Genomic DNA, 18,049 nt, shown 5'->3' on the forward strand with positions numbered 1-18,049 from the left:
ATTTGTCGTGTTTTGATTCTTCTTCCATTTTTATATAATTTCTTCCTTCCTTTATATTCCATTACACCATCATCCATCCTGCTCTCCCCGTCTCTCCCTTTCTCTTTCCTTCTTTTTTGCCATCTGTCTGTACCTCTTCCACCAGCCACGTTTGTGCTACCTTTTCTACCTCTAACTGATATTCCTTCCCTCTCCCACCTATCCCATCACCCTCCCATCTCCCACCATACTCCTCCCTTCACCACCTCCCCCATCACCCTCCCATCTCCCACCACACTCCTCCCTCCACCACCTCCCACATCACCCTTCCCACTCCCCTTCACACTCCTACTGTTTTCTACTTAATTGTTTGTTTTAAGTTATGCATTGACGAAAACATTGTTTAGTGATGGTGATCAGACTTCATTGTTTTAGTGAAGGGTTGGGAAGGTGATGAATGGTTGGGAAGGTGAAGGGTTGGGAAGGTGAAGGGTTGAGAAGGTGAAGGGCTGGGAAGGTGATGAAAGGTTGGGAAGGTGATGAAGGGTTGGGAAGGTGAAGGGTTGGGAAGGTGATGAAGGGTTGGGAAGGTGAAGGGCTGGGAAGGTGATGAAGGGTTGGGAAGGTGATGAAGGGTTGGGAAGGTGATGAAGGGTTGGGAAGGTGAAGGGTTGGGAAGGTGAAGGGTTGGGAAGGTGATGAAGGGTTGGGAAGGTGAGAGGTTGGGAAGGTGATGAAGGGTTGTGAAGGTGAAGGGTTGGGAAGGTGAAGGGTTGAGAAGGTGAAGGGTTGGAAAGGTGAAGAGTTAGGAAGGTGAAGGGTTGGGAAGGTGAAGGGCTGGGAAGGTGATGAAGGGTTGGGAAGGTGAAGGGTTGGGAAGGTGATGAAGGGTTGGGAAGGTGAAGGGCTGGGAAGGTGAAGGGTTGGGAAGGTGAAGGGTTGGGAAGGTGATGAAGGGTTGGGAAGGTGAAGGGCTGGGAAGGTGAAGGGTTGGGAAGGTGAAGGGTTGGGAAGGTGAAGGGTTGGGAAGGTGAAGGGTTGGAAAGGTGAAGGGTTGGGAAGGTGAAGGGTTGGGAAGGTGAAGGGTTGGGAAGGTGAAGGGTTGGGAAGGTGAAGGATTGGGAAGGTGATGAAGGGTTGGGAAGGTGAAGGGTTGGGAAGGTGAAGTGTTGGGAAGGTGAAGGGTTGGGAAGGTGAAGGGTTGGGAAGGTGATGACGGGTTGTGAAGGTGATGAAGGGATGGGAAGGTGAATGGTTGGGAAGGTGAAGGGTTGGGGAGGTGATGAAAGGGTTGGGGAGGTGATGAAAGGGTTGGGAAGGTGAAGGGTTGGGAAGGTGAAGGGTTGGGAAGGTGAAGGGTTGGGAAGGTGAAGGGCTGGGAAGGTGAAGGGTTGGGAAGGTGAAGGGCTGGGAAGGTGAAGGGTTGGGAAGGTGATGAAGGGTTGGGAAGGTGAAGGGTTGGGAAGGTGATGAAAGGGTTGGGAAGGTGAAGGGTTGGGAAGCTGATGGGTTGGGAAGGTGAAGGGTTGGGAAGGTGAAGGGTTGGGAAGGTGAAGGGTTGGGAAGGTGAAGGGTTGGGAAGGTGAAGGGTTGGGAAGGTGAAGGGTTGGGAAGGTGAAGGGTTGGGAAGGTGAAGGGTTGGGAAGGTGATGAAGGGTTGGGAAGGTGAAGGGTTGGGAAGGTGAAGGGTTGGCACTAACGACGACACAGTTGACAATGATTATAATGCTTGACTCTCCTGGCACCGTTGCCACTTACACCTGGCACACCTTCCTGTCCTTACACCTGGCACACCTTCCTGCCCTTACACCTGGCACACCTTCCTGCCCTTACACCTGGCACACCTTCCTGCCCTTACACCTGGCACACCTTCCTGCCCTTACACCTGGCACACCTTCCTGCCCTTACACCTGGCACACCTTCCTGCCCTTACACCTGGCACACCTTCCTGCCCTTACACCTGGCACACTTTCCTGCCCTTACACCTGGCACACCTTCCTGCCCTTACACCTGGCACACCTTCCTGCCCTTACACCTGGCACACCTTCCTGCCCTTACACCTGGCACACCTTCCTGTCCATTCACCTGGCACACCTTCCTGCCCTCACACCTGGCACACCTTCCTGCCCTTACACCTGGCACACCTTCCTGCCCTTACACCTGGCACACCTTCCTGCCCTTACACCTGGCACACCTTCCTGCCCTTACACCTGGCACACCTTCCTGCCCTTACACCTGGCACACCTTCCTGTCCTTACACCTGGCACACTTTCCTGCCCTTACACCTGGCACACCTTCCTGTCCTTACACCTGGCACACTTTCCTGCCCTTACACCTGGCACACCTTCCTGCCCTTACACCTGGCACACTTTCCTGCCCTTACACCTGGCACACCTTCCTGCCCTTACACCTTGCACACCTTCCTGCCCTTACACCTGGCACACTTTCCTGCCCTTACACCTGGCACACCTTCCTGCCCTTACACCTGGCACACCTTCCTGACCTTACACCTGCCCCTTACACCTAGCACACCTTCCTGCCCTTACACCTAGAACACCTTCCTGCCCTTACACCCGCCCTTACACCCGCCCTTACTCCTGGCGCACCTTCCTGTCCTTACACCTGTCCTTACACCTGGCCACCTGGCACACCTTCCTGCCCTTACACCTGGAACATCTTCCTGCCCTTACACCTGGCACACTTTCCTGTCCTTACACCTGCCCTTACACCTGGCACCCCTCCCCCCTGAGGGACGGCACTTCACATTGTTGAAGTAGTTCTTAGTGTTATTCAGGTCGTAAGCTGGACGACCTGACGGTAATGAGGCCATTGTCCTTGGCTTGCTCTCATGGTAATTCCCGGCCAGTCCCTCCCCCTCACACCGTCCACTTACGGAGGAGTGACACCCTCATCCTCAGTCACTCATGCTCAAGTTGACTACCTCAGTAATCTACCTCAGTCACTCGACATATACAAAAAAATTAATATTGAAACAACGGAAAGATAACGCAATTTGCCTGCATGCTAATATATATAAAATATGTGTACAAATAATTCTTGGAGTGCATACAAGTATAGTTCACTCTCATGAACTTGAATTTCCACTATTGTCAATACGTCGCTACTAAGGTAAAGGTTCATATGTGTCAATAAGTTATATTATAGCTCCAGTGCTTATAAGTTACTGCTGACATATATGAGGACTCTATCTCTCCCCTCACATACCATGCTCCTCTACCCTCACATACCACGCTCCTCTCCCCTCACATACCATGCTCCTCTCCCCCTCACATACCATGCTCCTCTCCATTCACATACCATGCTCCTCTCCTCTCACATACCACGCTCCTCTTCCCTCACACACCATGCTCTTCTCCCCTCTAACACCATGTTCCTCTTCCTTCACATAACATGCTCCTCTACCCCCTCACATACCATGCTCCTCTCCCCCTCACATACCGTGTTCCTCTCCCCTCACATACCATGTTCTTCTCCCCTCACATACCATGCTCCTCTCCTTCACATATCATGCTCCTCTCCCATCACATACCATGCTCCTTTCCCTTCACTTACCATAGTCCTCACTCTTCACATACCATGCTTCTCTCCCCTCACATACCATGCTCCTCCCTCCTCACATACCATGCTCCTCTCCCCTCTCATATCATGCTCCTCTCCCCTCACATACCATGCTCTTCACTCTTCACATACCATGCTCCTCTCCCCTCACATACCATGTTCCATTCCCCTCACATACCATGCTCCTCTCCCCTCACATACCATGCTCCTCTCCCCTCACATACAATGCTCCTCTCTCCTCACATACCATACTCCTCACTCTTCACATACCATGTTCTTCTCCCCTCACATACCATGCTCCTCTCCCCTCACATACCATGCTCCTCTCCCCTCACATACCATGCTCCTCTCCCCTCACATACCATGCTCCTCTCTCCTCACATACCATGCTCCATTCCCCTCCTATACCATGTTCCTCTCCCCTCACATACCATGCTCCTCTCCCCTCACATACCATGTTCCTCTCCCTTCACATACCATGCTCCTCTCCCCCTCACATACCATGCTCCTCTCCCCTCACATACCATGCTCCTCTCCCCTCACATACCATGCTCCTCTCTCCTCACATACCATGCTCCTCTCCCCTCACATACCATGTTCCTCTCCCCTCACATACCATGCTCCTCTCCCCTCACATACCATGCTCCTCTCTCCTCACATACCATGCTCCATTCCTCTCCTATACCATGTTCCTCTCCCCTCACATACTATGCTCCTCTCCCCTCACATACCATGCTCCTCTCCCCTCACATACTATGCTCCTCTCCCCTCACATACCATGTTCCTCTCCCCTCACATACAATGCTCCTCTCTCCTCACATACCATACTCCTCACTCTTCACATACCATGTTCTTCTCCCCTCACATACCATGCTCCTCTCCCCTCACATACCATGCTCCTCTCCCCTCACATACCATGCTCCTCTCCCCTCACATACCATGCTCCTCTCCCCTCACATACCATGCTCCTCTCCCCTCACATACCATGCTTCTCTCTCCTCACATACCATGCTCCTCTCCCCTCACATACCATGTTCCTCTCCCCTCACATACCATGCTCCTCTCCCCTCACATACCATGCTCCTCTCTCCTCACATACCATGCTCCATTCCTCTCCTATACCATGTTCCTCTCCCCTCACATACTATGCTCCTCTCCCCTCACATACCATGTTCCTCTCCCCTCACATACCATGCTCCATTCCCCTCCTATACCATGCTCCTCACTCTTCACATACCATGCTCCTCTCCCCTCACATACCATGTTCCTCTCCCCTCGCATACCATGCTCCTCTCCCCTCACATACCATGCTCCTCTCCCCTCACATACCATGCTCCTCTCCCCTCACATACCATGCTCCTCTTCCCTCACATACCATGCTAATCACTTTTCACATACCATGCTCCTCTCCCCTCACATACCATGTTCCTCTCCCCTCACATACCATGCTCCTTTCCCTTCACTTACCATACTCCTCACTCTTCACATACCATGCTCCTCTCCCCTCACATACCATGCTGCTCTCCCCTCACATACCATGTTCCTCTTCCCTCACATACCATGCTCCTCCCTCCTCACATACCATGTTCCTCTCCCCTCACATACCATGCTCCTCTCCCCTCATATACCATGCTCCTCTCTCCTCACATACTACGCTCCTCTCCCCTCACATACCATGCTCCTCACTCTTCACATACCATGCTCCTCTCCCCCTCACATACCATGTTCCTCTCCCTTCACATACCATGCTCCTCTCCCCTCACATACCATGCTCCTCTCCCCTCACATACCATGCTCCTCTCCCCTCACATACCATGTTCCTCTCCCCTCACATATCATGCTCTTCTCCCCTCTCATACCATGCTCCATTCCGGTCACATAATATATTGGGATAATTGTGGGGTAATGTATTGAGGTGATGAAGGTATACTTACATAAAAAAAATTTTAGGTAAGCCATCTGCAGTCATCAGGATTCTCTCACCAAGTCTCTCCGGGGGTTAAGAGAGTGAGATGACTGGGCGTGGGGGGTATAGAACATCCCAATCACTTATCACTCTGCTAAGGGGGACATAACAATTTGTTCTGGTGCATTGAGACCTGCAGAGGCTGTCCACAAGCCCTCACACAGCCTCGGAAAGTTAAAAAAAAAACGGACATTAACCAACAGACTTCTGGTGAGGTCTCCCTCTGTCAGGTCTCAGTCAGCTCAGACCAAACACAGATGATGGCCCATTACACCCATACACAGAACGATGGGGGCGATAACCTCAGGACAACCGATGAGGGCATGATTTTCTAAACTTCTTAAGGCTTGTTCTGTGCATAGGGTAAAGTAATATTTCTTGTACATTTGTAGACCACAGAACGAGGAAGAGTTCACCCCATTCATTATTATCAGAGGAGGTCTGTTCCGGTGAGCCCTCACCATCCACCAGCCTGGCGACTAATAATATGTTTTCGGTCACACACGCCCTCATACCCAGCCACGTCAGGTGGTATCCACATCAGCTCCAAGTCCTCCCTCCTTCAGCTGTTCATCATCACTCACTTGTCAGTTCCTTATACCCATTCCTCCATCTACCATTAATGCAAGGTCAGTCCATCACAAGCCTTCATTCATTGCGCACCATACCACACTACATCAAGGAGAGACGAACTGTCTGTATGTAGTGTGATATCCTATACTTCCCATCACCATATCAGCGCTGTCGTCCGGAATGTGAAAAATGTACCCAGCCTGCCCTAGGTCATTACGTCATCAAGCGTACGCTATGTCAGAAGATTTTTTGTGACAATCGTAAGCATAACACATTTGTTTCCACAGACTCTTAATTGAAAGCTCTATTGCATAGGTGATTTATAATGTAGAAACTAAACAATCTTATAGTGAGAGATTATTTACTTAGCAAGACTGATAAAACTTCCCCATTATTGTATCTTTTCTGTTAAATTTAAGTTTACAGCTCAGTCGCGTGTCCCTACTGCTTACCACCTCGCAATGTTCGCAGATGGCATCAAGTATCACACAAACGTGGCCCGATTTACTACTTCTAGTAAAGGTTCAATGGTGAGTTTAGGTTCAGTGAGTGTTGAGGTTCAGTGAGAGTTGAGGTTCAGTGAGAGCTGAGGTTCAGTGAGAGTTGAGGATCAGTGAGAGTTAAGGTTCAGTGAGAGTTGAGGTACAGTGAGAGTTGAGATTCAGGGAGTGTTGAGGTTCAGTGAGAGTTGAGGTTCAGTGAGAGTTTAGGTTCAGTGAGAGTTGAGGTTCAGTGAGAGTTGAGGTTCAGTGAGTGTTGAGGTTCAGTGAGAGTTGAGGTTCAGTGAGAGTTGAGGTTCAGTGAGAGTTGAGATTCAGTGAGAGTTGAGGTTCAGTGAGAGTTGAGGTTCAGTGAGTGTTGAGGTTCAGTGAGAGTTGAGGTTCAGTGAGAGTTGAGGTTTAGTGAGAGTTGAGGTTCAGTGAGTGTTGAGGTTCAGTGAGAGTTGAGGTTCAGTGAGAGTTGAGGTTCAGTGAGAGTTGAGGTTCAGTGAGTGTTGAGGTTCAGTGAGAGTTGAGGTTCAGTGAGAGTTGAGGTTCAGTGAGAGTTGAGGTTCAGTGAGTGTTGAGGTTCAGTGAGTGTTGAGGTTCAGTGAGAGTTGAGGTTCAGTGAGAGTTTAGGTTCAGTGAGTGTTGAGGTTCAGTGAGAGTTGAGGGTTCAGTGAGAGTTGAGGTTCAGTGAGAGTTTAGGTTCAGTGAGAGTTGAGGTTCAGTGAGAGTTGAGGTTCAGTGAGAGTTGAGGTTCAGTGTGTGTTGAGGTTCAGTGAGAGTTTAGGTTCAGTGAGTGTTGAGGTTCAGTGAGTGTTGAGGTTCAGTGAGAGTTTAGGTTCAGTGAGAGTTGAGGTTCAGTGAGTGTTGAGGTTCAGTGAGAGTTTAGGTTCAGTGAGAGTTGAGGTTCAGTGAGTGTTGAGGTTCAGCGAGAGTTGAGATTCATTGAGAGTTGAGGTTCAGTGAGTGTTGAGGTTCAGTGAGTGTTGAGGTTCACTGAGTGTTGAGGTTGAGTGAGTGTTGAGGTTGAGTGAGTGTTGAGGTTGAGTGAGTGTTGAGGTTCAGTTAGAGTTAAGGTTCAGTGATGTTGAGGTTCAGTGAGTGTTGAGGTTCACTGAGTGTTGAGGTTGAGTGAGTGTTGAGGTTGAGTGAGTGTTGAGGTTGAGTGAGTGTTGAGGTTGAGTGAGTGTTGAGGTTGAGTGAGTGTTGAGGTTGAGTGAGTGTTGAGGTTCAGTTAGAGTTAAGGTTCAGTGATGTTGAGGTTCAGTGATGTTGAGGTTCAGTGTGTGTTGAGGTTCAGTGTGTGTTGAGGTTCAATGAGTGTTGAGGTTCAGTGAGTGTTGAGGTTCAGTGTGAGTTGAGGTTCAGTGATGTTGAGGTTCAGTGAGATTTGAGGTTCAGTGAGAGTTGAGGCTCAGTGAGAGTTGAGGTTCAGTGAGAGTTGAGGATCAGTGAGAGTTGAGGTTCAGTGAGTGTTGAGGTTCAATGTGAGTTGAGGTTCAGTGAGTGTTGAGGTTCAGTGAGAGTTGAGGTTCAGTGAGAGCTGAGGTTCAGTGAGAGTTGAGGATCAGTGAGAGTTAAGGTTCAGTGAGAGTTGAGGTACAGTGAGAGTTGAGATTCAGGGAGTGTTGAGGTTCAGTGAGAGTTGAGGTTCAGTGAGTGTTGAGGTTAATGTACCACCCCAGGAAGGTTACACAGCTGTGGTATCCCGTCCAGGGCATGACCCCCACAATTGTTCCCATTTCTATCAGGGAGCCGGTCGGCCGAGCGGACAGCACGCTGGACTTGTGATCCTGTGGTCCTGGGTTCGATCCCAGGCGCCGGCGAGAAACAATGGGCAGTGTTTCTTTCACCCTATGCCCCTGTTACCTAGCAGTAAATAGGTACCTGCGTGTTAATCAGCTGTCACGGGCTGCTTCCTGGGGGTGGAGGCCTGGTCGAGGACAGGGCCGCGGGGACACTAAAGCCCCAAAATCATCTCAAGATAACCTCAAGATAGATCTGGTATACCACTCAGAATACATATTAAATACTAGCCGTACCCGGCTACACGTTACTGTGGCTCAGCAACGCATGTGTGTTGCTGAGCCACAGCATCCTTCCCTGTCCCCCAGTCTTCCCCACCATTCCCCCAGCAACCCATCTCCTCGGCTTACTAACGATTCCTCACTCCACCGTCTTCTCGTCCTTCCCACCATTCCCCACTCCACCATCCCCTCTTCCTTCCCACCATGCCCCACTCCCCTGTCCCTTTGTATTCCCCACTATTCTCCATTCCCCCATCTTCGCGTTCCCACCGTCTCAAACTCCCCCGTCCCCTCGTCCTTCCCCACCATTGCCACCTGCCTTGTCCCCTCGTCCTCCCCACCATCTCTCACTTCCGTCCCCTCGTCATCCCCACCATTCCCACTCCCTCGTACGATCCCGAATGGTCTGATGTTCCCATCAGAAAATTGGGAACATCAAGTGATCTGATTTTCCCATCACTGAAATATAAGAAAAACTATAAACTAAAAAATATTTATATAAACTAAAAAATAAAAAAAAGAACTGTTAATATGAAAAAGTAAAAAATAAACTATACTCACGAAATGAACGGTATTGTAAACCACACAGCTCAATTCCAACGCAATTCCCACAAAATAATTGAATCAAAATGAAAAAAAAAAAATCAAAATCTATGAAAATTTCATTTATCAATGCAATCAGAAACATTCAAATGGAATTGTAACATATTTAGTACAGCATGTGTGTTGCTCTTACATGCAACAGATAGCCCTGTTTTTCAAGAAAAGCATAGTTTTACCTGTCACAGGTGTGGAATCTATACTTATACTTACGAAATGAACGGTATGGTAAACAACACAGCTCAATTCCAACACAATGTCACACAAAATAATTCAATAAAAAATAAAATTAATCGAAATCTTTGAAAATAAATTTATCAATGCAATCGGAAACACTGATATGGAATTCGTGCCATATTTAGTATAGCATGGATGTTGCTATTATGTGCAACAGATGGTGCTGTTTTTCAAACACGCATGTTTTTACCTGTCACAAGGGTGGCATCTATATAGTAGGTATATAAAAAGACGTGCCTATTCGAATGACACATTGTGTCAAAATTTCAAAGCAATGGTAGAAGAACTTTTGGAGATTACAAAGTGTGTTGCTCTTACATCCAACAGATGGTGCTGTTAAAAAAAAAATGCTTTTTTCCTGTCACAGGTGAGGCATGTATATTGTAGATATTAAACAGGGCGCATCTATTCGAATGCAACGTCGTGTCAAAATTTCAAAGCAATCTGTAAAGAGGTTTCGAAGATTTCCCTCACATGAAAAACACAGTTTTTCAGAAAAAGCATGTTTTTTTACCGTCACAGACGTGATATAAATATAATATGTATATGAAAGCCTGCTCGGATGCGAATGGAACATTGTGTGAAAATTTCAAAGCAATCGATGAAGAACTTTCGGAGATTAGCGATTTTGAACAAACGAACATTTCCATTTTTATTTATATAGATGAAGGTTATTGATATCTCGGCATCATCCTCCACTCTAAAGTGTACACATAGCACTTGGCGCACAATGTGACGTTACGTCACTAACGTAACCCCAGGAGAACTGGGGCCAGATTCACGTAGCAGTTACGCAAACACTTACGAACCTGTACATCGCTTCTCAATCTTTGGCGGCTATGTTTTACAAATATTAACAGTTAATGAGCTCGGAAGCACCAGGAGGCTGTTTAAAACAATAACAACAGTTGATTGCGAAGTTTTCATGCTTGTAAACTGTTTAATAAATGTATCCAAAGCCGTCAAAGATTGAAGAAAGATGTACACGTTCGTAAGTGCTTGCGTAAGTACTTTCGTGAATCTGGCCCTTGGGCCCTCACGGCCAGGGCGTTACCACAAGCTGTTACTAATATCAATTGGCATCCCGAGGCATGTTATGGAAATCCTGCGTCTGAAGAACTCTTGGCCTCCAGGTTAATACATTATGCATATTCGCAGTATTCGATATATGTATAACAAGAGTACCGTGAAATTATATGAAAATTTTTATCTCTCTCTCGGATAAGGAATGTTCATCCACCTGTGAAAAGCAATTTTAGTACACAAAATATCCAACTGAATATAAAATGCCGGGGGACAGAAATACAAAATGCCGGGGGACAGAAATACAAAGTGCCGGGGGACAGAAATACAAAGTGCCGGTTACAGAAACACAAAGTGCCGGGGGACAGAAACACAAAGTGCCGGGGGACAGAAATACAAAGTGCCGGGGGACAGAAATACAAAGTGCCGGGGACAGAAACACAAAGTGCCGGGGGACAGAAACACAAAGTGCCGGGGGACAGAAACACAAAGTGCCGGGGGACAGAAATACAAAGTGCCGGGGGACAGAAACACAAAGTGCCGAGGGACAGAAACACAAAGTGCCGGGGGACAGAAACACAAAGTGCCGGGGGCAGAAATACAAAGTGCCGGGGGACAGAAACACAAAGTGCCGGGGGACAGAAATACAAAGTGCCGGGAGACAGAAATACAAAGTGCCGGGGGACAGAAACACAAAGTGCCGGGGGCAGAAACACAAAGTGCCGGGGACAGAAATACAAAGTGCCGGGGGACAGAAACACAAAGTGCTGGGGGACAGAAATACAAAGTGCCGGGGGACAGAAATACAAAGTGCCGGGGGACAGAAACACAAAGTGCCGGGGGACAGAAATACAAAGTGCCGGGGGACAGAAATACAAAGTGCCGGGGGACAGAAACACAAAGTGCCGGGGGCAGAAACACAAAGTGCCGGGGACAGAAATACAAAGTGCCGGGGGACAGAAACACAAAGTGCCGGGGGACAGAAATACAAAGTGCCGGGGGACAGAAATACAAAGTGCCGGGGGACAGAAACACAAAGTGCCGGGGGACAGAAATACAAAGTGCCGTGGGACAGAAATACAAAGTGCCGGGGGACAGAAATACAAAGTGCCGGGGGACAGAAATACAAAGTGCCGGGGGACAGAAATCATTAACACACAGACTTTTCTTGTTTCTTCGTGGTCGAAAGTTATTTATATTTTCTCCCGGCTTATTACACTGTGAGTTTAACTGTAATCCTTTAACACTCTCCAGTTAAACAGGAATATATAACCCATGGACCAGAGGTCACTGTGTAGGCAGCACCCTACTATCTTACAGAGCCCATTTGTGGCAACAAGGAATATCGAATATTGCAATAATTTATGGACCTGTGTGATTTTTCAAAATGAGGTTGTTTATGCTGGTGAAGCTGGGTGATAGTTGGGAGTTATGAGTATAATTCTTCATATGTAACTCAACACAGTCCAGTACGTAGAACAAAACCTATTCGTACATAGATCAACACCTGACAGAACGATGCAGATCAACATCTATCAGATCAACATCTATCAGTACATAGATCAACACATAACAGATAGAACCAATGCAGATAGTTGTGTTCAGAAAATTAATCTAGTGAAATTAATTAACACGCATGTTGGGAAGTAGAAATTGAGAGACAGAAGAGATTACTATGAACTATACTTCAGCTGGGAATGTCAAAGAATGAAAGGAAGGAAGCGAAAAACGTCAGTAAATAATTCACGGAGACCAGATATTAGTAGTGTTGATAGACCAGATAATACCAGTGTTAATAGACCAGATAATAGTAGTGTTGATAGACCAGATAATAGTAGTGTTAATAGACCAGATAATACCAGTGTTGTAATGGGAGGGGGGAGGGGGGGGGGAATAGCTCTCTTTTGTCCATTATCCCGCCCCCAGTGAACTATTCTAGAGTTCTCCCAGAGTTCCTACCGCAACCTCTCTAGTATAACACCTTGTAACCTAGGTATTTGATTACCTAGGTGCTACATCCACAAGGCATTGTAACTTGACCAGCTACTCGGAACTCTAGAGAGAAACTCTAGAACATTTCACTGCCGCAAACGTATAAAAGTTACGAAAGGAAAGAGATGAATAATGAAGTAATTAGTGAGGGTTTGGGGTGAGGGAGGTAGAGAGGAGGGAGGAGTAGGTGGGAGGAATAAGGAGGGTCGTCAGGTGAAAGGGAAAGGGGGAGAGAGGTGGAGGGAGAGGAGAGGGAGTAGGAAGTGAGTAGGAGAAGTAGGGGTAAAAGGGAAAATAAGTAGAAGTAGAAATGCTGCCACCATCCATTCTTGTCAGTACATATGTTACGGCCCTCTCAGGTCGCAACTGGGTTCGTACTCTGATGTCGTTAGAGGAAGTTGTATCCGGCCCCAAGCCAGTAGTGGCTTTCAAGGGATGAGATCCGTGACGCAAGTAAAATAAAAGGGGAAGGGAAAGAAAGGCAAAAACTTAAGATTATAATTACCTTCACCAATAAGTAATATATAAAAGTTACACAGGGGGAGGGGTATTAACACTACACAAGGGAAGTATATACATGGTTGTCTTCTCCTGAAGACGCGGGATCCTCTCGGTGCCGAGTCCTCGGTGCTTTCGTGGTCTCTTGACGAATCCTTCGATCAAGCTGAGTCTACCCCAGACACAGGCCAGCCAAAACACAGTTCCACTGGGGCACCGCCGTGGAGGCCGTCAACCACAAGTCCAGCAGAACAGCTGGCAGGTTCCGGATCAGCAACGCTGGTCAGGCCACTCCACGAGCGATACTAGGGTAGCGCCCTAGTCAGGAGCCTCGTGTGATACCACAAATCACTCTCCTGTCCTCAATACCCCAGTGGTCAATCGTCTCCAGCAGTCGGTCCCGGGTACGACAATCCTTCTACTGCCACTTCACTGGCAGGGTAACACCACAGTGTTCCTCCGGGAGGCGACTCACAGCTGCTGCAGCAAAGCACAAGGTATGGGGACGGCTGCCTTGGGTAGACTGACTCAACTTCCATCACAGCAGTCCCAGGTCGACTCTGTAAGCAGACACGTCATCAATAACATGGACACACAAAAGCACCTCACTTACAGGCTCAGACACAAACGCCCGCCTATCCACTCCATAGATGGCGCCATCGTGAGCACCACCTCACCAGAGGTCAGCAACGGCTGTGTTATGTGCTGAACAGGACTGGAAACTGGCCCTTGTGACCAGTACACTTCGTTCTCACCAGGTGGCGTCGTCCATTTGGTGGGGGTTTCGGGAGCTGACCCACAGATGGCGCGGTCGTCACTGCTCCGTGCTCGGACGCTGGATTCGGGTCCGTAACAACATACAAGACAAGGAATGGAACTTCTCTGTATCAAAAGATGTTATTAGCATGTGTCAACTGGAATCATGTTCAATGCAAGATTCTTTCAGTCCCTAACTCAAGAGTACTCTACACTCTAGGTTGCATATTAAATCAGAAATTCCAAGATCTCGGGAACACAATTATTAATCAAATTAAAAGTAAGTGAATCAAGTATTTATTTAGTATGATAAATATCAGAACTCAAGCAATCGAACTGAAGGTTCATTATGTCCAGATAAACAATGTGAGCCACCACACAGAACTTTGAGAGTCGCTACAGCTGTCTGTCCTTAGAGATCACACCACATCTTAGTACACGAAATAAGTCACCTTTCATATTCAACTCACCAAGTGTCTGCCTATAGCTGAAAAGAGAGGGGGGGGGGAGGGTCTACAGTTGAGAGAAACTGCCCAGCCCCATCCAGCTGACAGCCTCCCTGGCTATGTTGTCCTCTGTTCTACTCTGCTGGCTGTTCTCCTATCTCTTCCTCTCGAGTGTACAGTACCCTGGGTATATATTGGGGACCAACTAGCTAACTCCGCCCACAAGTAGATAGCCCCTGACTCTCTACCATGCAACTCCTTAAACGTCGGCTTGTTTGAAGGACCCACCCGGATACCCGGCTACAATTATGAGCTTACTAGAAACCAGGTCAACTTTACACGACCTGACCTTGATCACTTGGTGGTCATTAACACTCTAAAGGTGTGACTTTCTTAATTACTAGGGGCCGCCAACCTGGCGCCTCTCAAAACTTGTCTGGCTTGACTCATGTACTAAATATATATATTTAATAAAATTAAACAAAACACCTTTACGGTGTTACAGTGTTGATATACCAGATAATATCAGTGTTGATAGACCGGATAATAGTAGTGTTGATAGACCAGATAATAGCAGTGTTGATAGACCAGATAATAACAGTGTCAATAGACCAGATAATAGCAGTGTTAATAGACCAGATAATAGCAGTGTTAATAGACCAGATAATAGCTGTGTTAATAGACCAGATAATAGCAGTGTTAATAGACTAGATAATAGCAAAGACCACATAATAGCACAAGCAGTGTAAAAGGCAACTCAGCCAACTGTGATTGCAATCAAGTCAACTATTGGATGAGACCAATGTATTCTGAGAACCTTCCTCAGGAGCGTACAGGAGTATCTTTACCAACCTATACCCCTTACCCTGCAGAAACTGGAAGTTTCTGAACCATTATCTTTTGGGCCAAAAAAAGTAGCCCAGTGAAGATGAGAAGTATTAATGTTATATACACGATTCGAGGTGGATTTACAAATAAAATGAAAGTTACAGAAAAAACAGATAAAAACTACCACACATTATCACATTAACGGAAACAAAACTTTGTATTGTAGAAGAGACAATATTTCCATTTGGTTATGAAATAATGAGAACAGTGGAGGAGCTGGTGTAGCCTTACTGCTAGAGCTACACAGAGAAGTAGCATCAGCAGGTGTGTGAGACACGGATCTCTCAGCACACGCTCATGTCCTCTCATTTTCATGAGATGTGCTTTCACATTGCTTTCAGGGCATAACTTTCTTAGGACTGGACAGATATGGGGCATGTTTGGTGTCCACGGTATCTGTGTGGTCTGAGGAGTTCAGTGATATTGTCTATGTTGACCTGTGTCATCTCATTGAGCCGGAATCAATTGAGCAGTTGGTTGTTACTAGGTGGTAAGGACCCAGGAGGGTAGTTGGTGTGTTGTGTGGTAAGGATAGTCAATACGGTGGAAACTCGTTAGGCTAAACCCCAAAATACCTTACTCCTCCCTACCTAAATAGTACATAGATAAAAATTACCATAATACTAAAAAGTTACTGTAATGCTACAAGGAAATAAAGGCTGGGTAGACTGTGTCGTTGTTGATTATTGAAAAACATTTGATACTGTTCCTCATGAAAGGCTGATCAACATTATGAAGAAAAAAACTAGTGAAACTGTGAACAAACTGAATGGTGTAAGGGAGTAAATGATGGCCAGAAACAACGGGTCACAGTCATGGTGGCGTCGGGCTGAAGGACTGTGACAAGACTCGGTCTTGGGACCACTCTTGTTCCTTGTTTACGTGAATGACTTCACTGACAAGTGCACTTACATGTTGAAGTTTGCAGGTGGAGAATATCTAATGAGTGATACAATAACCAAGGAGGACGCAGAAAAATAAAGGAAACCCTTTGACAATTTGCAGTAGTGGTAGATTAATGGCTGCAAGAATTCAATCCCAACAAGTGTATAGTAATGAAAGTGGGATTGGGGAAAGACGACCAAGAGGTATCTGATCCATACGTGGAAGACAACTTGAGGAATGTAAGAGAGTAAAGATTTTGGAGTGCATAAAATTTCAACGTTACCACCTAAGGCGCACAAACAAGCAACTAGCAAACACTGAAACGTCCATTAAAAAAATATATGAGCTCCTTCAAGAAACTCTGTATATTCTGTGTTGCACTAATATTCTCAGGACGACACACAACAGAATAAAAAAACAAAACAAAGGTCTGCGACGAATGTGGCGCCAGAACTAAAACGGTTGAGCTTTGAGGTCAGATGAAGGGAACAACAAAATTAAAAGAAGGAACAAGTGTAGGGGATATGACCAAAATATTATATATGGAGGGAAGTAGACATGATGGACAAGGACAGGTACTTTGTGTTAAGAGAATGTAGAACATGAAGATATACCTGGAGCAGAAATCATAAATGTTTCAAATAATGTAAGGAAATACTGTGCCGATTGTCAAGTGAAACACACTGAGGAATCATGTCTTGGCAGCCACCTCCAGCTGCAACGTTAAGGCCAAATTTGTCAAATCAAAATTCAGAAAAGTTCCATTATATTGCACCAAGTACAATCAGGCTAGTGGACGGGGCATGAAGGCTTGGCCGCCCTCCCCTGACTCACAGGTTCATAAACATCGCTAATCAACCCGTCGTTTTAACTAATAATAATAAATAGACTTTGATAACTTGAGCAAGGATTAAAAGGTAACCCCTCGCACATATCTAATTTTACTATGTACCGGTCTCGTTTGGTCAGTGTGTTGGGAGTGTTTGTACGCTTCTTGTTAGCCCAGGTGGTTGTTAGCCCAGGTGGTTGTTAGCCCAGGTGGTTGTTAGCCCAGGTGGGTGTTAGCCCAGGTGGTTGTTAGTCCAGGTGGTTGTTAGCACAGGTGGTTGTTAGCCCAGGTGGTTGTTAGCCCAGGTGGTTGTTAGCCCAGGTGGTTGTTAGCCCAGGTGGTTGTTAGCCCAGGTGGTTGTTAGCCCAGGTGGTTGTTAGTCCAGGTGGTTGTTAGCACAGGTGGTTGTTAGCCCTGGTGGTTGTTAGCCGGGATGGTTGTTAGCCCAGGTGGTTGTTAGCCCAGGTGGTTGTTAGCTAGGTGGTTGTTAGCCCAGGTGGTTGTTAGCCCAGGTGGTTGTTAGCCCGGGTGGTTGTTAGCCCAGGTGGTTGTTAGCCCAATTGGTTGTTAGCCCAGGTGGTTGTTAGCCCAGGTGGTTGTTAGCCCAGGTGGTTGTTAGCCCAGGTGGTTGTTAGCCCAGGTGGTTGTTAGACCAGGTGGTTGTTAGCCCAGGTGGTTGTTAGCCCAGGTGGTTGTTAGCTCAGGTGGTTGTTAGCCGGGAAGGTTGTTAGCCGGGATGGTTGTTAGCCCAGGTGGTTGTTAGCCCAGGTGGTTGTTAGACCAGGTGGTTGTTAGCCCAGGTGGTTGTTAGCCCAGGTGGTTGTTAGCCCAGGTGGTTGTTAGACCAGGTGGTTGTTAGCCCAGGTGGTTGTTAGCCCAGGTGGTTGTTAGCTCAGGTGGTTGTTAGCCGGGAAGGTTGTTAGCCGGGATGGTTGTTAGCCCAGGTGGTTGTTAGCCCAGGTGGTTGTTAGCCCAGGTGGTTGTTAGCCCAGGTGGTTGTTAGCCCAGGTGGTTGTTAGCCCAGGTGGTTGTTAGCCCAGGTGATTGTTAGCCCAGGTGGTTGTTAGACCAGGTGCTTGTTAGCCCAGGTGGTTGTTAGCCCAGGTGGTTGTTAGCTCAGGTGGTTGTTAGCCCAGGTGGTTGTTAGCCCAGGTGGTTGTTAGTCCAGGTAGTTGTTAGCACAGGTGGTTGTTAGCCCAGGTGGTTGTTAGCCGGGATGGTTGTTAGCCCAGGTGGTTGTTAGCCCAGGTGGTTGTTAGCTAGGTGGTTGTTAGCCCAGGTGGTTG

The 18,049-nt window shown here is 47.3% G+C and overlaps 1 protein-coding gene across 1 annotated transcript; it reads left to right on the plus strand.

Moving 5' to 3' along the window:
* Positions 1 to 10,755: 10,755 nt before the first annotated feature.
* On the plus strand, positions 10,756 to 14,910 carry LOC138357830 (uncharacterized). Its single transcript, XM_069315005.1, has 2 exons — positions 10,756 to 11,507; positions 14,667 to 14,910. Exons 1-2 carry the CDS (start codon positions 10,756 to 10,758, stop codon positions 14,908 to 14,910), a joined length of 996 nt encoding a protein of 331 aa, XP_069171106.1.
* Positions 14,911 to 18,049: the final 3,139 nt, after the last annotated feature.

This window comes from Procambarus clarkii, chromosome 80, assembly GCF_040958095.1.
Source record: "Procambarus clarkii isolate CNS0578487 chromosome 80, FALCON_Pclarkii_2.0, whole genome shotgun sequence".
NCBI lineage: Eukaryota > Metazoa > Arthropoda > Malacostraca > Decapoda > Cambaridae > Procambarus > Procambarus clarkii.

Coding starts and splice junctions, on each gene's coding strand:
- LOC138357830 (XM_069315005.1), top strand. CDS start 10,756: ATGCCGGGGGACAGAAATACAAAGTGCCGGGGGACAGAAATACAAAGT. Junction 11,508..14,666: donor CCGGGGGACAGAAACACAAA/GTGCCGGGGGAC, acceptor ACGGTGTTACAG/TGTTGATATACCAGATAATA.